General features: G+C 43.4%; 1 protein-coding gene across 7 annotated transcripts in view; it reads left to right on the forward strand.

The window, feature by feature from the left end:
* Positions 1–21,792, forward strand: part of pstpip1a (proline-serine-threonine phosphatase interacting protein 1a) — a 120,306-nt gene extending 98,514 nt beyond the window's left edge. For 4 of the 7 annotated variants that reach the window (XM_059946649.1, XM_059946654.1, XM_059946651.1 and 1 more), the window contains 8 exons: positions 270–349; positions 3,098–3,196; positions 5,118–5,214; positions 6,837–6,927; positions 9,542–9,568; positions 13,504–13,592; positions 15,334–15,416; positions 19,692–21,792. In XM_059946649.1, the coding sequence (XP_059802632.1) occupies positions 270–349; positions 3,098–3,196; positions 5,118–5,214; positions 6,837–6,927; positions 9,542–9,568; positions 13,504–13,592; positions 15,334–15,416; positions 19,692–19,823 (698 nt within the window). In that variant the 3' untranslated portion in view covers positions 19,824–21,792. The remainder of the gene's footprint in view (positions 1–269; positions 350–3,097; positions 3,197–5,117; positions 5,215–6,836; positions 6,928–9,541; positions 9,569–13,503; positions 13,593–15,333; positions 15,417–19,691) is intronic. The other 3 variants (XM_059946650.1, XM_059946653.1, XM_059946652.1) reach the window with 3 other exon arrangements.
* Positions 21,793–22,290: the final 498 nt, after the last annotated feature.

The following is a 22,290-nucleotide window of genomic DNA, read 5'->3' on the forward strand; positions in this document are numbered from 1 at the left end:
GCTCCAAAGAGCACTATATGAGGTCATTCTTACCCTCAAGTATTAGGCTCTATAATGAGTCAACTATAGTCGGGGAAGTGATGACCCCCTCCTGTTAGACTGTTTGTGGTAACATAGTTTTTTATTCTTTCTACTTCTCTTCTAATATTTATATCTGTTCACTTGTAATGCTGCTGTGACACTGTAATTTCCTTTGGGATCAATAAGGTATCTATCTATCATCCTGTTTTTATTGTGTTATTAAAAATCACTCTGTTTTTGTTTTTCAGAGCAAATTTATCAACAGAATATAGAACAACTAGACAAGATTAGACAAGAATGGGAACAAGAACACATCCAAACTTGTGAGGTACCTAAACACTTGTCAAAATATGTTCTGGGCTGTTGGTATCGTCTTGTTAGTGGGAACGTGCTGCCAGTCTCCTCAGGAAGTTCCTGGCCAATAATAACTAGTGAACCTAGTTAATAAATGCTGGAGAGTCATTCAATAATTCAAGCTAAGCCCCCAAACTCCACATTGATCCATTGCTGTGGATGCACGTTGCCTCGTAAAAATCTGGATGGTGCCCAGGAATGACAACTATTGATTGATATTTCCCTTTCAGAGGTCATTTGGAGTTTGATCAGTGGGTAGACTTTCACATCCATTGCAACTTATTAATTTATGGAATGAACTTGCACACGTCAGTGTGGGGGTAACTTCTAATGACTGAATTGTGATTGGCTTCTGACGAGAAAGTTTAACTATTAATGGAATTGGATCAAGGTCTTGAGATGTGATCATTGACCCAACTGAATTCATTAGCCCCACGGATGAGAAAATCCACTCGCACCTCCTCTTTCTCAGAAGGTGACAGAAATTTGGCACGTTCTCTTTGACTTTCACTCACTTCTATCAAGATGCATCTTGGCTTGGTATGGCGACTGCTCTGGCCATGGCTGCCAGAAACCGCAGAGAGTTGTGGACGCAGCTCAGCACGTCACGCAACCAGCTTCCCCTCCCCTCCATGGACTCCGTCTACTCTTCTCACTGTCTTAATAAAGCTGCCAAGACCCTACCCACTCTTCTCCCTTCCTCCATCAGGCAGAGGATACAAAAGCCTGGAAGCAGGTACCACTAGCTTCACGGATAACTTCTACCCCTCTCTTATAAGACTATTGAATGGTCCCCCAGTAATATAATTTGGACTCTTGTCCTTACAATCTACCCTCATTATGATTTTACACTTTATTATCCAGCTGCCCTGCACTTCTTCTGCAACTGTACCACTTCACTGTGCATTGTTATTGTTTTCCCTTGTACTGTTTCAATACACTGATGTGATGATATCATCTGTATAAACGGCATGCCTCCTTAATGTGACAATAATGAACCATGTCAGCAGCATTTAAAACTAAAGGCCAATTTATACTTCTGTGTTGAATCTACGCCGTAGGCACAGCGTAGCCGTGTACCCTACGCTGTAGACTGACGCACACCTCCCCAAAAATGTAACTACACATCGCGGCAACACAGACTGCAACAATGGTGATTGGTCCGCTTGGTAGCATCGCATTTCCTCCTACGCATTTCCTGTTGCTTCTTCTTCTCTGCCATTTTCAAATTGAGAGATAAGAAAAACATGAGTTGAAATGCATTTCCTTGTCCGTGTCTCTCAGTGGCCGGACAAGCACAGAAAGTTCACCCTCCTTCTGCCTCAATCTGTTCAACGATCGTACATACTATCTCCTCCGACATCTTCTGTCTTTTCTGTGTTGCAGTAATTTCAATAAAAGTAACCCTTGTTCAACATTTATTAGCTCCAACTCCAACATGATGCGCTCAGTCGCCATTGTTTGAAGTACACGAAGAAACTCTACACAGTGGCATAGAAACTCCACCGCCAACTAGCGTTTTGGCGGTGAATTGCAGAGTGATGCAGACACACCAATGCATAAGTATAAATGCTCACAACAGCATAGGCCACTCGCGTAGGCTATGGCGTAGAGCCTACACTGAAGTATAAATCAGCCTTAAGACTCAGAAGAAATGGTATCCTCAGTACTGTTGGAAAATGCAGTGAGAGTGTCATTTAAAATTTCACTTGGACAAACTAAATCCTAGTATCTCAGGGCTTAGTCAGCACCTACGGAGGGAAATGAACAGTCAAAGCTTTAGACCGAGACCCTTAGTCCTGATGAGGAAGGAAACATTCCCATCCATAGTTGTTTCCTGACCTGCTGAGTTCCTCCAGCAGGCTGTGTGTGTTGCTCCAGATTTCTAACATCTGAGAATCTCTAGTATATAAGGGTGGCATGGTAGCTCAGTGGTTAACGCTATTACAGTGCCAGTGACGGGGGGTTAATTCCAGCTGCTGCCTGTAAGGGGTTTGTATGTTCTCCCCGTGACCACATGGGTTTCTTCCAGGTTTCCACTCACATTGCAAAGACATCCGGGTTAGGGTTTGAAAGCTGTGGATGTTCTGTGTTGGTGCTGGAAGTGTGACTCTTGTGGGCTGCCCCCAGCACGTCCTTGGGCTGTGTTGGCTGTTGATGCAAAACAACACTTTGTACTGTATATTTCAAAGTACACGTGACAGATAAAGCTAACCTTTAACTTTTTCTTTACAGAAAACCACCTCGCAGTGAGAAATTGGATCTAACTAACCCATATTTGCTTTCTAGCTAAGATCGGTGTTGTCTGGACATAAATGAAATTTGCAGAAATTATAGCATAGTGTCTAATTAGTACAGTTGATAATACAATCCACATTTCCTTACCACACTGAAGGGAACCATTCAGCCCATCAAGTGTCTGACAGGTCACAGAGATATCCATTCCCAGCCTCTCTAGTTCCTTCAGCTCTTGCCCAAACCCAAGTTTTAATATACATGTGATAAATAAAGCCGATCTATATCTCTTTAAATCTTAGTATCTCCCAACTCATCATGACACCAGCTGACTTCTCAAACTTTGTTAGACCAGCTGCTGGCTGTGCTGATGATGTGCAAAAAAAAGGGAGTTTTTGGGCCTTTTCGCACCGTTGCCCGGTGAATATCTTTGTGTAGAGACCCCTTGCAGCTGTGATCTTCCACGTTCATTTCCTTTTGTCTTCAGGCATTTCACCAGCAGGAGTGCGATCGCATCAACAACCTGAGGAATGCGTTGTGGGTTCACTGCAATCAGCTCTCGTTGCAGTGTGTGAAAGATGACGAGGTAATTATTGTAGTTGTTGGTGAGGGTCCTCTAACCCTGTGACATGCTTTCTTCAAGCCAATCTCTGAGAAAGACCTTTTCTCCCCTTTGCTTTCCCAATCTACTACCTGACGTCACTTGTCCATTCTCTGTGCTTACTGTTAAGACAGGCCAAGTGATCAATCTCTACAGTGACTATCATGTATATATTACTAATATTACTCTGTAAATCCTGAGCTAGATCTTCAGGATGATCCACAGCACCTGCTTGTTTACCTTTATAAGCTGTTTGGCCCATCCAGTTTGTACTGGCTGCTGGCAGCCCAATCCCATTCAATCCTTTTCTCCCATGGAGCAACCTCAAATGAGGAGCTGAGGGGCTCAACCCCAAAGTGTTTAGGAATTTCTTCTAGCAGAGCATATTGAATCTTTGGAACACTCTGCCCAAGAAAACAGTGGAGGCTGGATCAATTTACAGAGAAGATGGTGAAGGGGATTGAGGACAGTGGGGAACTGGCAGGGAATAAGGCCAGTGCAGAGACAGTCTTGCGGGGCCAAGTGGACTAACCCTAGTCCTATTTTCTTGTATCCTATTGTCCACTCTATCCCTTCAGCCCTCCAAATTATTCTCTTTCAGGTTCCCATCTGATTGCCTTAATTGTGTGAGTCAAGGTTACAGTGGAGCTTCATAGAGCATAGAGCAGTATCATAAAGGCCCTTTGGCCCACTCTATTGTGTTGACCCTTTACCCTATTCCAAGTTCAGTCTAAACCTTCCACCCCAGAGAGCTTGTAACACTCTATTTCTCTCCCATTCATGTGCCTGTCTAACAGACTCTCAAATGACCTTAACATTTTTGCCTCCAGCACCCGATATGTTTATGAATGGAGGGATATGGTTCAGATGCAGGTAGATGGGACTAGACAGAAGACCAGGCCAGCACAGGCCAGATGGGCAGAATGGCCTATTTCTGTGCTGTAGTGGTCTATGACTCTGAATTTTAACTGTCTTCAGAATTGGAGTGATGCCATGGACCTCTCCTGGAAATAACTCCCACAGAGCTTGTCCAATATAAGCAGGTCGTTCTGTCCGGTCCGTGCAATGACATTGAACGTAGAGGGATGAATAATTGCAAAATGAATCTTCCTGTTTATTTTGCAATGGGACCATAAGACCACAGGAGCAAAATTAGGGCATTTGGCCCATTGAGTCTACTCCACCATCCCATCTCAGCTGATTGATTATCAGTCTCAACCAGTTTTCCAGTGTTCAGAGTTCAGTTCTGATGCCACCTGGAAGGAGTTTGTATATTCTCCTCTGGGTGTTCTGGTTTCCTCGCACAGTCCAAAGGTTCATTGGTCATTGTAAATTGCCCTGTGATGAGGCTGGGTTAAATAAGCAGGTCGCTGGGCGGTGTGGCTCCTTGAGCCAGAAGGGCCTGTTCTGTGCTCTATCTCTAAATAAAATAAACTTAAAAAATCAAGAATCTATCAACCTCTGCTTCAGATATTCAATTACCTGACCTCTGCTGCCATCTGTGGCAACAAATTCCACAGATTCACCACCCTTCGGCTAAATAAATTGCTCCTCTTCTCTGTTCTAAATGGACGTCCCTCTATTCTGAGGCGGCCCTCTCTTGATCTAGCCTCCCCCTCTGTAGGTAATATGTTTCCACAACCATTCCATCTAAGCCTTTCAATATTCAATAGGTTTCAAAGAGAATCTCCCCCCCCCCCCCCCCCAACGCCATTCTGCTAAGCTTCAGCAAGTACGGACCCAGAGCCATCAAACGCCCCTCACACATTAACCCTTTAATTCCGTGGATCATTCTGGTAAACCTCCTCTGAGGGTTTGTGATGGTCGGCACCGTTTGGTGATCTGTTTCTAATATTGAGGTTAACTATTACTGTTTAAGTTGATAATATCCCTGTTTCCCCTGCAGATGTATGAGGAAACTCGGAAGGTGTTGGAGAAGTGTGATATTGATGCGGATATAGATTGTTTCATTCAGAAGAAGATGACAGGACTGACTCCCCCTGGTAAGATACTATCACACCCCTCCCCATAGTGTATATGGTCTCTTCCAGCCTGCAGACTGGACAAACCAGTTTCCTGATGGGAGCAATGGCCACAGTAAGCGCTGGTGAACCAGATGCAGACCAACACCGTGCTGGGATTGGAGTGTTTATAAATCCACAGGATGTGTGGGCAGTGCAGGCAAATTAAGAATCCAAGGCTCTACAAGAGGGTGTGTCACTGTATTAAACCAGACAGAAGCTGTTTTGTGCTCTTTGGACAAAGTGGAGATGTGGACCTATTGAGGATGTCCAAGTATTTCCAGGTTGTGATGGCCTGCTACAGGGATGGGAGCTTGCAGGTGCTTGTTTACCTCCTAGTTGAAGTTGCTGGTTTGGGAAGTGATGTCAGAATGACTGACCACACGGTGCACTTAGTTGTTTTATGGACAAAGTGGGTATCTAGGGTGATGGATGGGATGACTGTTCTTTGGATCGTTGCCTCCAATCTGGGCCGACATTTACCTGCCAGGCGGCACCTAATTAATTAGCTTGTCTATTTTGGCTTTTTTCTTAAAGACGTGCTGGGTGTGTTCCGGCTACCGCTGCTTCACGGATCAGTATTGGTCCACGGCCTGGAGGTTGGGGACCACTGCTTTTGGCGACTGCATCCTCCAAATCATCTTTTTTATTGAAACATTCAAGATGATTGTCGATTCTTTCAAATTCTTCATAGTTCCTAACTTGTTGAAGTAGTGAAATTGTTTCCTTTGCACTCACAGCTGTTTCTGGCATCTCCGAGCCTGAATGCTTGAAACCACAGAAAGTAAAGCAGTTCTGAATTGTCTTACTGCTAATTTTTCATCAATTATCAGTGATAAAAATCAGTGCTTTTTGAACACAAACATACATACACAATTGACGCTATTTAAAAACTCTAAACACAGTGTAGTGTTTAACGGCCACATGTACATGTGACTGATGCTACAGGAAATCCCTGTTATCATTTTGATTAGTTTTTGTCCCTTACGAGTTGTTCCAAATAAGTGGCAGCCCTGATTAACCAATGTCCCAATTAACCAGAATCCGCTGTAATATAATTTGTTTGAAAAATCGGCCTAAACTTTCCTGGCTGACACTGCACGTCAGTGAATCTACCAGGAACTCATCCTCGGAATCAGATTTCTTTGGGATTTGATACTGGCTGTCTGTTCAAGATGAAATTGTGCAGATTGTGTTTGATTATAGAGATGATAAGGTATTTTTTAGGATGGTAAATCCGTGGAATTCATTGCTGCAGAAGGCTATGGAGGCCAAGTCATTGGGTATATATAAAGTGGAGGCTGATAGGTGCTTGATTAGTGAGGGCACCAAAGGTAATGAGAAGAAGGCAGGAAAATGGGGTTGAGAGGAAAAATAAATCCGCTATAATCAAATAGAAAAACAATAAAACATATTTCTATGTTTCTAAATAGAGGAGCAGACTTGATGGGTCGAACAGTCTAATTCAGCTCCTATATCTTATGGTCTAATTGGATAGTTGCATGATAGAGATTGCATTTTAAGTGGTTAATAGAATGAAATTCTCAATCAATATTAGCTCCTCCTGAGTGTCAGTAAGCAAGCCCTCTCTCTCTCTTTTGCAGCTCCCATTGAGTATGAGAACTACTACCAGAAACAACCCAGTGGAGAAAACCGCACTGCGAGCTCTTCCAGGAATGGAGGGGTGATGAAAAGGTGAAGAGTGCAATTTTGTTCTTCTGTTCAAAACCTACTGATCACCGATTCCTAAACGTGAGAAATAGTAATAGGAGAAGGCCATTGGACTTCTATGTATTCAATAAGACATGTGTTGATCTTTGACATCAGCTCCACCTTAGGCCCACGTTCCTCAACTCCCTAAAGATCTGTCACTCTGTATCAGCTCGCATATTGAAGCTCCACCATCTCCTGCAGAGAATTTCAAATATTCACCATGACTGGGTGGAGAAATTCCTTCCAGCTTCAGTCCTGAATAGCTTTATTTTCAGCGGTGATCCTTAGGGTGACTTGGACAGGTTAGGTGAGTGGGCAAATGTATGGCAGATGCAGTTTAATGTGGATAAATGTGAGGTTATCCACTTTGGTAGCAAGAACAGGAAGGCAGATTACTATCTAAATGGAGTCAAGTTAGGAAAAGGGGAAGTACAACGAGATCTAGGTGTTCTTGTGCATCAGTCAATGAAAGCAAGCACGCAGGTACAGCAGGCAGTGAAGAAAGCTAATGGCATGCTGGCCTTTATAACAAAAGGAATTGAGTATAGGAGTAAAGAGGTCCTTCTGCAGCTGTACAGGGCCCTGGAGTATTGTGTGCAGTTTTGGTCTCCAAATTTGAGGAAGGACATTCTTGCTATTCAGGGAGTGCAGCGTAAGTTCACAAGGTTAATTCCCGGAATGGCGTGACTGTCATGTGTTGAAAGATTGGAGCGACTGGGCTTGTATACACTGGAATTTAGAAGGATGAGAGGGGATCTGATTGAGACATATAAGATTAATAAGGGATTGGACATGCTGGAGGCAGGAAGCATGTTCCTGCTGATGGGTGAGTCCAGAACTAGAGACCACAGTTTAAGAATAAGGGGTAGGCCATTTAGAACAGAAATGCAGAAATACTTTTTCACCCAGAGAGTGGTGGATATGTGGAATGCTCTGCCCCAGAAGGCAGTGGAGGCCAAGTCTCTGGATGCATTCAAGCAAGAGTTAGATAGAGCTCTTATAGATAGCGGGGTCAAGGGATATGGGGAGAGGGCAGGATCGGGGTACTGATTGTGTATGATCAGCCATGATCACAGTGAATGGTAGTGCTGGCTAGAAAGGCTGAATGGCCTACTCCTGCACCTACTGTTCTACACAGCCTGACTAGGAGAAATGTAATCTTTTTGATCACTTTAGTTAAATTTAATTGGCAGAGTGGATATTGAGGGGATGTAATGAAGGTGAACAACACTGAGGTGGAAAGTCCTTGGCTTGTTTGGGTTGGGACTTCAAAGTGTAGGACAATGGGAGGAGGAGCTTTATAGAGGTGATTAAAATCCTGAAGGGCAGAGATAGGTAGGATAAATACACTCAATCTTTTACCCAGAGTTGGGGAATTAAGAACTAAATAAAACATTTGATCAAGGTGAGAGGGGAGAGATTTAAAAAGGACCTGAAAGGCAAATTTTTCACACGGAGTGTGGTCCGCATATGGATCAGGCTGCCAGAGCAAGGAACATTAACAACATTTTTAAAAGGTATTTGGAAAGGTGCAGGGTTTCCGTTCTGGTTGCCTCATTATAGGAAGGATGTGGAAACCTTTAGACAGGGTACACAGAAGATTTACCAAGACGCAGCCTGGTTTGGAGAGCACGTCTTACGAGGAAAGGTTGAGCGAGCTAGGGCTTTTCTCTTTGGAGTGAAGGAGGATGAGGGGTGACTTAATATAGGTGTACAAGGTGAGAGGCATAAATAGAATGGATATGCCTCGCCCAGGGTGGAAATGGGTAATAAGAGGGGGCCTAATTTTAAGGAGAGTGGTGGGGTATAAAGGGATGATGTGGTGATTTTTAAATACAGAGAGTGGGGAGTGTGTGGAACACGCTGCCAGGGTAGTGGTAGAAACAGGCACATTAGAGAGATTTTAAGAAACTCTTAAGTAGGTATATGAATGAAAGAAAAAATGGAGGGCTAAGTAGGAGGGAAGGTTTGAATTAATCTTAGATTATAGACAATAGACAGTAGGTGCAGGAGGAGGCCATTCGGCCCTTCTAGCCAGCACCACCATTCACTGTGATCGTGGCTGATCATACACAATCAGTACCCCGTTCCTGCCCTCTCCCCATATCCCTTGACCCTGCTATCTATAAGAGCTCTATCTAACTCTCTCTTGAATGCATCCAGAGACTTGGCCTCCACTGCCTTCTGGGGCAGAGCATTCCCCATATCCACCACTCTCTGGGTGAAAAAGGTTTTCCGTATCTCTGTTCTAAATGGCCTACCCCTTATTCTTAAACTGTGGCCTCTAGTTCTGGACTCACCCATCAGCGGGAACAGGTTAAAGGGTTGGAACAATATTGTGAGTCGAAGGGTCTGTACTATTCTATGGCCAGGAAAGGTCCCAAACTTCTTAATGCCATTAACCGGGGGGTCCATGGACCCCAGGTTGGGAACCTCTGCTTTAGAGGGAGATGGCTAAATGTAGGCAAGTGGGAACCTTGGCCAAGTGGGCTGAAGTGTGTGTTTCTGGGCTGTTTTATTCACATTAATGTTACTGTTAGTCATTATGCTGTAACAGTTCTGCTATTAATATCTGTTTCAATATTCTCTGTTTCAGATACTGCCCTAATTTTTTGCATTACAGGTACAGCAATACAATAACCTTTGCTGATGCATTTTTGTCCACTGAGCAGAGCGGTGCTCAGAATGCACCGACCACATACTCAACCACAGGCATTCATGCACTTATCAATTAACACCCCTGCTTTGCAATGACTTACTGATTAACACCAAACGATCACATCTTCCTGAACATTATCCTTGCATCTGACGTGGTTGATGCGAAGATCTTCCATGATCTGTTGAATCGTTAAGTGTCGGGTTTACTAAAACTGGGTTTCAGGAATCGTGTTGATTTTTCTCCCCCTTTACCGTCACACAATAATTTACAATCTCCAGAGGACTAATTTACCAAAAACCATAAGTTTGCATAAAAAGTTGTTTTTCGGAGCCTTCAACACTTTGCTTGCAAGTCTTCTGGGGTCATCCGGTGCTCTCTGTGTGGACTCCGCTACATCAGTGAGACCTGATGTAGATTGGGGGATCGCTTTCGTTCCATTCGCAACAGGCAGGGCTTCACTACCAAATATTTTAACTCCAGTCCCCACTCCTATTCCAACATGTCAGTCCATGGCCTCCTCTACTGTCATAATGAGGTCACTCTCAGGCTGAGGAGCAACACCTCCCTCATATTCCGTTTTGGTGGCATGGATGTTGATTTCTCTAAATTCTGTTATTTTTTTCACTTACCCCCTTCTCTCTTTTTCAATTCCCCATTCTGGTTCTCCCTTTACCCCTTCTCTTCACCTTACCACCATCTTCCTCTGGTTCCCCTTCTTTCCATTCTCCCATGGTCCACTCTCCTCTCCTATCAGATTCCTTCTTCTTCAGTCCTTTACCTTTTCCACCTATCACCTCTCAGCTTCTGACCTCATCCACCTCCTTCCCCCACTGAGAAATCTGCCCCTTCACCTGGCTTCACCTATCACCTGCCAGCTTGTACTCTTTACCCTCCCCCCCCCCCCACCTTCCTATTTTGGCATCTTCCTGCTTCCTTTCCAATCCTAATGAAGGGTCTCGGCCTAAAGTTTCAAAAATTTATTCTCCTCCATAGATGCAACATGATCTGCTGAGCTCCTCCAGCATTTCACGTGTGTTGCTCTGGATTTCAGAAATCTCTTGTGATTTCAGAACCTTGCTGTGGAAAGCTAAACTTGTGAGCATTTGTCACAAGCTCTGCTCAAGAAGATAAAAGAGGAACAAAGCCTCTTACTGTGGTAGCTGCCATTTGGGAAACTTGGAAACCTTTGAGGGAGGATAAGATAGGAATGAGCGGATCTGGAGAGAATACGGGGTAAATGTTTCGCCGGGTTCTGATGTAGGATTAGCTATTTGAAACATTAAACTTATCTTCGTCTCCCCACCGAAACTAGAGTTTCATAAATTCACGACATAGAAAAGCCAAGGCTCAGTCTATTGTGCTATCGAGTGTAGGTTTCCTGGCTCTTGATCCACAGTCTAGTCACACCTCATCCAAATGAAGATTTCTGTTACTGTCTCTTTTTCAGGTGGTAGTTCCAGTTCCCTGTCCACTCCCAGCTCCCTTTGCTCAGCTTCCCTTTATCTGCCTTAAATCTCTGTTCCTCGTTGCTGCCTCCCTGACAAGTGAACTGGGTATTTCCAGATCACTCTCTCAGGGGCTTTCATCTTGGGTAACAGGCCTCTCCTGAGCCTCTGATCTTTAGCTGGCTCCATCTTGGGCACTAGCCTACAAAGTACCCATGACATCTTCAGGGAGCGGTGTCTCAGAAAGGGAGCGTCCATTATTAAGGACCTGCAGCACCCAGGGCATGCCCTTTTCTCATTGTTGCCATCAGGAAGGAGGTACAGAAGCCTGAAGGCACACACTCAGCAATTCAGGAACAGTTTCTTCCCCTCTGCCATCCAATTTCTAAATGGACATTGAACCCTTGAACACTACCTCACGTTTTTAATATATATTTTTTCTGTTTTTTTGCACGATTTTTTATCTATTCAATATATGTATACTGAAAAATATTTATTTATTTATTTATTATTGTTTCCTCTTCTATATTATGTGTTGCATTGAACTGCTGCTAAGTTAACAGATTTCACAACACACGCCAGTGATAATAAACCTGATTCTGATCCAGTGTTGATAGCTGCAGCCTTAGCGTGTCACTTCCTGTAACCAATGCTCTTCTGTCCAGTGATACCCTTGCGAATCTCCTCTGCACCCTCTTTAGTGCTGTCATCTTCATCTGCTTCTTGGAGTGTTGGAATCAAAACTGGTCCTGGACTCTTCCTGTACCCTAACTAATATTTTTGCAATTTAACACAGCTTAGAATCAATAAAGACAAGTATCTTGTATTTCTTTAACCACTGGGTGTGGTACTCCACACTCCCTGGTGGTCCACTTGCTTGCCTTCTCCAAATGTGCTGCCCCCCTCTGCTCCAGACTAAAATCCAGGATTTCCTCCTTGCCATCCAGACCTTCTGGCTGACAAGCACCCCTCCACGTCTGAATGGTGCGCGGTCAGAGAACGGAGCCGTTTTCTCTCACCTCAACCCTGAACAGATTCCACAGCCTATGCTCACACTTTCAAGGACTCTATAATATACGCTCTCAGAATCAGAATCAGAATCAGGTTTATTATCACTGGCATGTGACATGAAATTTGTTAATTAATTAGTTAATCTTTAATTGCACAGTTTGTCCTCTTTTGCAAATTGGTTCTTTGTCAGTCTGTGTAGTTTTTCATCGATTCTATTGTATTTCTTTGTTCTACCACAAATGCCCACAAGAAAATGAATCTCAAGGTTGTATATGATGACATATACGTACTTTGATAATAAATTTTCTTTGAAATTTGAAAAATGCTTTCTTGTTGTATAACTGCCAGCAGTTCCACTCACTGCCCATGTGCAACCTCTAATACCGGTCTGCAGGAAGAAATTGTTTATACTGATGTGTCTAGAATTTGAAAGTCATAAAAAGATGGCAGATACTGGAAGTGTGAAATTAGAAAATTCTCAGTAGATCAGGTAGTATCTGTGGAAAGAAAAGCGGTTACTATTTTAGATCAATAACTGAAAACAAAGCTGTTTTCCTTCCATCACAGATTGCCCAGTAGTTAATCTGTGACCACTGGGCTGAGGTGTTATAGAAACCACCCTGACTGATCTTGAGATACTGAGCCTTTTTACAAGAGGATAGGAATTTCAAATGGATTAAAAACTAAACTGTAACTGACTGCTTCTCTCACAGTATGGAACACTGTAGTACTTGGCAATATACTTAGGGGCTGCTTCATTAGGTACAAAGTGGAACTGGTTGAGGTATTTTGCTTCATTAGCCCATCCACTTAAAGGTTCAACGTGTTGTGCATTCAGAGATATTTTTGTGCACACCACTGTTTTAACGCGTGGTTATTTGAGTTACTGTCACCTTCCTGTCAGCTTGAACCAGTCTGGCCTTTCTCCTCTGACCTCAATCATTACCAAGGCATTTTCACCCACACAACTGCTGCTCACTGGTTGCTTTTTTTTTTGTTTTTCATACTTTTCTCTGTAAAATATAGAGACTGTTGTGTGTGAAAATCCCAGGAGATCAGCATTTTCTGAGACACTCAAACCACCCTGTCTGGCACCAACAATCATTCCATGGTCAAAGTCACTCAGATCACATTTTGTCCCGATTTAGATGTTTGGCCTGAACAATAGCCTAATCTGGTGACCATGTCTGTGTGCCCTTATCCATTGATTAACTGATATTTGCATTAACTGGAAAATGTATTTACTCAGCTTCCATACTGGGTTTCCTGAAAATAACCAGCCACTTAGAACTTTTTAAAATGAGCCCAAATGGTGCGATTAAAATATTAGTTTTATTTGCCTTATGTGTATTGAAATATACTGTCTCACAGTGTCGAGGTTATATATATTTATAATTGATGCTGTTGTTACATGTGAGTTAACCCTTGTTTCTCCTTGTTTAGGATTTCCAATTTTTTACCTGGCTACAGTTCAAAGCCCAGCAGCAGCAGCAGCAGCAGCAATTCAGTCAGTGCTACTGCACCTCCCCCTGGTAAGAAATGGTATTACAATAGAGTTTGCTTCCAGAATTAATATTCCCAGTTTCTGTAAATCAAACTTTTAGGTATTACCCCCCCCCCCACCCTCCGAATCTGGAATATGGGCTTCTCCAGGCCTGATCATGGTCTAACAGGCCTTGCGAGAATGTGAATACGCGGGAATATTAATTGAAGATGGGATAAGATTTGCTACTGCTGCTGCATTTCTTGGGGTGACAGTGTCCTGACGAGTCCTGATGAAGGGTCTATCCTGAAATGGCAACTGTTTGTTCATTTCCATAGATGCTACTGACCTGCTGAGTTCCTCCAGCATTTTGTGTGTGTTGCCAAATTTAATGTCTCACTGGAAAGGCTGAGGTGGCCTAGTTTTAAGCTTCAAAACACAAAAATACAACTGCAGATGCTGTAGATCAAAGAATACGTACACAACGCTGGAAGAACTCAGCAGGTCAGGCAGCATCCGTAAGAAAAGAGTAGCCAATGTTTCGGGCCGAGACCCTTCATCTGGAATGGGGGGGGGGGGAAGAGAGGGCCGAAGCCCAGTAATAGAGATAGGGGAGGGGGTACGTATTCTCTGGTTTTAAGCTTGTTGTACGTGCTGGTTTTACTTGTACCACTAGATGGCAATGCTGCACCGCTTTTGCCCCAAATAATGAATCAAAATCCCTGTAGCGCTGAGGTTTAGTACTGTGGTTTGAAGATGACCCATTTTCAGGTGATTGGAAGATGTGCAGTGATATATAAATACCCAAAATAAATTGGAGGGAAAATAAGCTTTAGCTAATGATGGACATGTTGATTAACAGATGAAGTTAATTTATTAAGAATAGCTTTATTTGTCACATGTGCATCAAAACATACTGTGAAATAAATGCAAACACAAGGAAATCTGCAGATGCTGGAAATTCAAGCAACACACACAAAAATTGCTGGTGGAACGCAGCAGGCCAGGCGTTTCGGGCCGAGATCCTTCATCAGGGCTAACTGAAAGGAAAGATAGTAAGAGATTTGAAACTTCTTTTCAGTTAGTTCTGTCGAAGGGTCTCGGCCCGAAACATCGACAGCGCTTCTCCCTATGGATGCTGCCTGGCCTGCTGTGTTCCACCATGAAATAAATATATTGTTTACGCCAACGACCAACACAATCAGAAGGTGTGTGGGGGGGGAAGCCCACAAGTGTTGGCGCGCCTCTAGCGCCAACATAGCATGCCCACAACTTATTGGCCTGAGAAAATGTGAGGATGCTGGAAATCCAGAGCAACACACACAAAGTGCTGGAGGAACTCAGCAGGTCAGGCAGCATCTATGATAAAGAGTAAAAGTTGACGTTTCGGGCCGAGACCCTTCCTGAGCCCTCATTGTCAGCCCGAAACATCGACCGTTTACTCTTTTCCGGAGATGCTGCTTGACCTGCTGAGTTCTCCAGCATTTTGTGTGCGTTATTAACATCTACTCCTTTGGAATGTGGGAGGAAATCCACGCAGCCACAGGGAGAATTGGCGGCGGGAATTGAACAGCGATGTTGTAAGCTAAGCGTTATACTAACTGCTACACTACCATGCTGCCCATTTTGCCATTCGCAAGTACTGTACACTAATACACAGGCACAATAAAAAGCTTGCAGCACAGTCACAGTCTCATAGCATCAAATAAGCAACGACTACAAGCTGACAATAGATGAAGGAATTGCAACCATTATAAAGTGTGTGCTTAGTTATTTTTTTCTGTCATTAGCAGAGGATTTGTATGCCAGTGTTGTTACTGTACCTCAGGAAAGCACAAACAACTACAGAGTTCTTTACGACTACACGGCTCAAGTAAGTGCTGCTCTCTGTTGGGATTACTTCACAACAGATTCTTGTGAGTCTGCTTTTGAATTTGGCCATTTAGGAAGAGCGACGTTTCACTCACTCGTCATCCAGTACAATTAAAATGTTTGCCTGATTTCCTGTCAAGAGAAATAAATGAGTATAGATCTTATCATGCATTCATTCTAAGTTATTGCGTTTATTGAGTAGTAATATGGAATTTGCTAGCAATAGGAAAAGAAATAGTAAAACCTAAAGAGTCTTACTGAAATTGCAAGGTAATGAGTTTTGATTAACAGTGGAAATGTTTTTCAATGATCTTTGTGAGATGAAATTGACTTGTAAGAACATCATTGCTCAAACCTTGTCATGGCTCATTGCGAAGTCACTGGCAAAGTGAAACTGCTTTCAGCCTTCTCCTAACAGAGCACTTCAGACTGTAAAAGTGGATCCTTCTAACACTTGCTGCATTATTTTCTGCTATAATTTTGTATTGCTTTCCTGGAATGGGATCGTCACTGGGTGCGGAATTAGGTAAATGTTGTGGCCTGTGAACGTGGAATGCAGGAGGTCAAATGTTGAACACACCTGCTCTGCCCACCACAAAAGACCAGATCTGCTGGCCACCCATTTCAATTCAACTTCCCCTTTTCACTCTGACATGTCTGTCTCGACTGCAATGATATGGCCAAACTCAGGTTAGACCATAAGACCGTAAGATATAGGAACAGAAGCAGGCCATTCGGCCATCAAGTCTGCTCCACCATTCAATCATGAGCTGATCCAATTCTTCCAGTCATCCCCACTCCCCTGCTTTCACCCCATCCCCTTTGACACCCTGGCTAATCAAGAACCTATCTATCTCTGCCTTAAATCCACCCACTGATTTGGCCTCCACAGCTGCTCGTGGCAACAAATTCCACAGATTTATCACCCTCTGACTAAAGTAATTTCTCCTCATCTCAGTTTTAAATGGATGCCCTTCAATCCTGAAGCCATGCCCACTTGTCCTAGAATCTCCTACCATGGGAAACAACTTTACCATATCTAATCTGTTCAGGCCTTTTAACATTCAGAATGTTTCTATGAGATTCCCCCCTTATTCTCCTGAACTCCAGGGAATACAGCCCAAGAGCTGCCAGACGTTCCTCAAATGGTAACCCTTTCATTCCTGGAACCATTCTTGTGAATCTTCTCTGAACCCTCTCCAATGTCAATATATCCTTTCTAAAATAAGGAGCCCAAAACTGCACACAATACTCCAAGTGTGGTCTCTCGAGTGCCTTATAGAGCCTCTACATCACATCCCTGCTCTTATACTCTATACCTCTAGAAATGAATGCCAACATTGCAGTCGCCTTCTTCACCACCGACTCAACCTGGAAGTCAACCTTCAGGGTATCTTGCACAAGGACCCCCAAGTCCCTTTGCATCTCTGCATTTTGAATTCTCTTCCCATTTAAATAATAGTCTGCCCTTTTATTTCTTCCACCAAAGTGCATGACCATACACTTTCCAACATTGTATTTCAATTGCCACTTCTTGGCCCATTTCCCTAAACTATCTAAATCTCTCTGCAGTCTCTGTTTCCTCAACACTACCCACTTCTCCACCTATCTTTGTATTATCAGCAGAGTTAGCCACAAATCCATTAATCCCATAGTCCAAATCATTGACATACATCATAAAAAGCAACAGTCCCAACACTGACCCCAGTGGAACTCCACTGGTAACTGACAGCCAGGCAGAATAGGACCCCTTTATTCCCACTTTCTGTTTTCTGCCAATCAGCCAAAGCTCCACCCATCCTAGTAAATCACCTGTAATTCCATGGGCTCTTATCTTGCTAAGCAGCCTCATGTGTGGCACCTTGTCAAAGGCCTTCTGAAACCCAAGTACACCACGTCTTCTGCATCTCCTTTGTCTCCCCTGCTTGTAATTTCCTCAAAAATTGCAGGAGGTTAGTCAGGCAAAATTTTCCTTTCAGGAAACCATGCTGACTTTGGCCTATCTTGTCATGTCCCTCCAGGTGCACTGTAATCTCCCTCCCTAACAATGGATTTCAACAACTTCCCAACCGTTGATGTCAGGCTAACTAGTCTATAGTTTCCTTTCTGCTGCCTCCCACCCTTCTTAAATAGCAGAGTAACATTTGCAATTTTCCAGTCATCCGGTACGATGCTAGAATCTATCGATCCTTGAAAGATCATTGTTAATGCCTCTGCAATCTTTTCCACTACTTCCTAAAGAACCCGAGGGTGCATTCCATCAGGTGCAGGAGGTTTATCCACCCTCAGACCAATACGCTTCCTGAGCATCTTCTCAGTCATAATTTCCACTGCACAGACTTCACTTCCCTGACACTCTTGAATGTCCAGTATACTGCAGATGTCTTCCACTGTGAAGACTGATGCAAGTTACGCATTCAGTTCCTCTGCCATCTCTGCATCTCTCAGTACAATTTCTCCAGCATCATTTTGTATTGGTCCTGTATCTACCCTCAACTCTATTTTTATCCTTTTTATAGTTAAAAAAGCTTTTAGTATTTTCTTTGATATTAGTCACCAGCTTCCTTTCATAATTCATCTTTTCCTTCCTAATGACCTTCTTTGCTTCCTTCTGCAAGTTTTTAAAAGCTTCCCAATCCTCTATCTTCCCACTAGCTTTGGCTTCCTCATATCCCCTCTCTTTTGCTTTTACTTTGGCTCTGACTTCACTTGTCAGCCACGGTAGTGTCCTTCTTTCATTCAAAAATGTCTTCTTATTTGGAATATATCTATCTTGCACTTCCCTCATTTTTCACCGAAACTTCAGCCATTGTTACTCTGCTGTATCTTCCTGCTAGTGTCCCTTTCCAGTCAACCTTGGCCAGTTCCCCTCTCATCCCATTGTAATTTCCTTTATTCCACTGAAGTACCGATACATTGAAATTGTATTTCTCCTTCTCAAATTTCAAAGTGAACGCGATCATATTGTGATCACTGTTCCCTAAGGGTTCCTTAACCTGAAGCTCTCTTATCACCTCCGGATCATTGCACAGCACCCAATCCAGCACAGCTGATCCCCTAGTGGGCTCAACAACAAGCTGTTAGAAAAAGCCATCCCTTTAGACGTTCTACAAATTCTCTCTCTTGAGGTCCAGTACTGACCTGGTTTTCCCAATCCACTTTCATGTTAAAATCCCCAATGATTATCATGACATTTTCCTTCTGACACACCTTTTCCATCTCCTGTTGTAATTTGTAATCCACGTCCCGGCTCCTGTTTGGAGGCCTGTATACAACTGCCATTAGGGTCCTTTTACCCTTGCCATTTCTTAACTCAACCCAGAGACTCTACACCTTCCGATCCTATGTCATCCCTTTCTAATGATTTAATATTATTTCTCATACACAGGGCCACACCACCTCCTCTGCCTACTAGCCTATCTTTCCAATATCGTATATCCTTGGACATTCAGCTCCCAGTGGCAGCCATCCTTTAGCCAAGTTTCAGAGATGGCCACAACGTCACTCTCGCCAATCTGTAGCTGAATTTCAAGATTGTCCATTTTATTTCTTATGCTGCGTGCATTCACATACAACACTCTCGGTCCAGTATTTGTCTGCTTTCTGTTTACCACGCCTCTATTGCCCTGTAACTCATCCCACTGGCTGTGATTATGCCTCATCTCCTGCCTGTCCTTTCTATCATCTCTGTTGTACGCGATCTATGATTTATTTCTGTTTTGGAGGTTGGAGGAGCAACAACCTTGTATTCCATCTGAGTAGCCATATTCCACCTGATGGCAAGAGTATCGACATCTGCAACTTCGGTAATTCATCTCCCCTCCCTCCTCTCTTTCTCCATCTCCCATTCTGATTACCCTCTCAGCCCTTCTCTTCTCCTCACCTGGCCATTACATCACTCTGGTTCCCCTCCCCCTTCCCTTTCTTCCATGGTCCACTATCCTCCCCTTCAGATTTTACTTCTTCCATCTCCCAGTCTCTTGCTTCACACCCGATCTCTCTCACACCCACCATCCCTCACACCTGATCTCACCTATCACCAGCAGCTTACAGTCCTCACCACCCCCACCCCCCACTTTACTTTGGCTTCTTCCATGTTCCTTTCCAGTCCAGGAACATCACAGTTAATTCCCCTCCACGGATGCTGCCTGATCTGACGGGTTCCTCCAGCATTTTGTCTGTGTTGCTGCAGATTTCCAGCATCTCCAGAACTACTTCTGCTGATTAAAAATGTGTTTCTTTTGTGTGTTAACAACTTTTCCTGTCACCTTGTCAGAATAGCGACGAACTAGACCTAACCGCCAATGACATAATCCAGATCACAGAGGAAAATGAAGACGGATGGTGGATGGCAAGTCGTAACGGGCTAAGTGGCTTGGTCCCCAGTACCTACTTGGAGAAAGCCTGAGAGATCCAGAGTTCATCTAGCCGCACATTCTCCACCATTAACTGAGGAACAGTGAAACATAGGGTGACTGGCACTGGCCAGCAAGCTGCTTAATATTAAAGTTTACATGAAATAATTGGGTGCAAAGAGTTTAATATGGTACATGCTCCTGATATATTGTCCGATTATCTGACTTGTAGTATTTATCTGTAAATAGAGATCTGTATTGTGGTAAATTAATCCATAATGATGCCACACAAGTATCAGAATGAGAATCACTTTATTGCCAGTATGTGAAACATACTAGAATTGATTGTGGTTCAGAGCCAAGCGTAAATCACAGGGCAGTACCGTTAGACAACACAATAGCAGCCAATAATTTACAAGACAATAGTGCAAACAGTCATGAGCAATGAACAACTAGCTCAAACTTAAATGTATATTATAATCATCATTCCTGCTGTACATGACTAACATATTCTGAGAACTCAAGATCAAGACCATAAGACACAGAAGCATTCAGCCCACTGAGTTTGCTCTGCCATTTGATCATAGCTTATTTATTATCCCTCTCAACCCCATTCTCCACCTTCTCCCCGTAACTTTTGATACCCTTACTAATCAAGAACCTATCAACAACTACTTTAAATATATTCAATGACTTGGCCCCCCACTGCCGTCTATGTCAATAAGTTCCAGATTCACCACCCTTTGGCTGAAGAAATCCCTCCTCATCTCTGTTCTAAAGGGATGTCCTTTTATTCTGAGGCTGCACCCTCTGGTTCTAGATTCCCCCACTAAAAGAAATTCCTCTCCATGTCCACACTTTCTCTACATGTTAGGTGTTCTGGCACTGTGTTCCCTAGAGTTTGAGATACTTATTTATGGTTTCCGCTTGATTTCCCATTTCAGATGCACTGATCTTGCTGTCCATCTGTCTCAGGTGTTTGTCCTTTGCCAACCTGGGCTAGTTTGTACACCTGCTTTTCTCTTACAAGAGTACAGAGAAACATTACAAGGACGTGGCCAAGTCTTGAGGACCTCAGTTATAGGGAAAAATTGCACAGGTTAGAATTTTATCCCCCCGGAGTTTAGGAGAATGAGGGGATATCTAATAGAAGTGTGCAATCATGAGGGTACAGAGTAAGTGCAAAGAGGCTTTTTCCACTGAGGCGGGGTGAGACTTAAAATAGAGGTCATCGGGTTAAGAGTGAGGGGTGAAACATTTGAGGTGAATTTCACTGAAGGTGTTGATTGTGTGGTATGAGCTGCCAGAGGAGATGATGGATGTGGGTCCTATTACAACATTTAAGAGAATTAGACCATGACATAGGAGCAGAATTAGGCCATTCAGCCCATCGAATCTGCTCCACCATTCCATCATGGCTGATTTATTATCTTCTCAACTCCATTCTCTTGCCTTCACCCCGTAATCTTTAACACCCTTATTAATTAAGAACCTATCAACCTCTGCATTAAATATATCCTCTACAGCCATCTGTGGCAATGAATTCCATACATTCACCACCCTCTGGCTAAAGACATTCCTCCCCAACTCTATTTTACAGATACCTCCTTCTATTCTGATGTTGTGCTTGCTGGTCCTAGATTTCCCACTATTTGAAACATCCTCTCCATGTCCATTCTGTGTAAGCCTTTCAATATTGATAGGTTCAAAGAGATTTCCCCTCCCGCCCATTCTTCAAAACTCCAATGAGCACAGACTGGATGGATCTCTGCTGTGGTGACCTACGACTCTAGATGAAATTATTCAACCAGGGCAATGTCCAACTTGCACCTTTATCTTGTATTTTGTAGAATATTTAAAATATTATTTTCTTTGATCTCTGCAACGTCTAAGGTTTTGGGGTTGAAGGCCTGTGTCCAAAAACCCTGTTGCAGTTATCCAGTTCTTACATCTATCTTCCCCCCCCCCCCACCCCAAAGTCAGCTACCTGGTGCTGTAAGAGATCATTTCTCACCTAATAGTCCGGTTGGCAGTGGACAGCATCACAGTCAAGGGTAGCACATTCAAAATGCCTGGGGAACTGAGCAGGTCAGGCAGCATCTATGGAGAGGAAAAAATTGTGAATGTTTCGGAACTGAGACCTTTCATCAGGTCCTGATGCTCCGGTTTCCCAGCATCTGCACAGACTCTTGTGTTTACAGTCAAAGAGTCATAGAACACCACAGCACAGAAAGAGGCCCTTTGGCCCATCTAGTCCATGCCAAACTATTAATCTGCTGAGTCCTATCGACCTGCACCTGGACCAAAACCCTTCCATTTATGTACCTATCTAAATTTCTCTTAAGTATTGAATTCAAACCTGTGTGCATCACATCCACTGGCAGCATGTTCCACACTCTTGCCACCCTCTGAGTGAAGAAGTTTCCCCACACACATTTGGCCATTGCCAATGTGCTCCTCTCCTGTATCTTTCAGATTTTACTCCGAAGCCCAATGAACAGATCTATTATATAATAGGAT

Source organism: Hypanus sabinus, chromosome 21, assembly GCF_030144855.1.
Source record: "Hypanus sabinus isolate sHypSab1 chromosome 21, sHypSab1.hap1, whole genome shotgun sequence".
Lineage (NCBI taxonomy): Eukaryota > Metazoa > Chordata > Chondrichthyes > Myliobatiformes > Dasyatidae > Hypanus > Hypanus sabinus.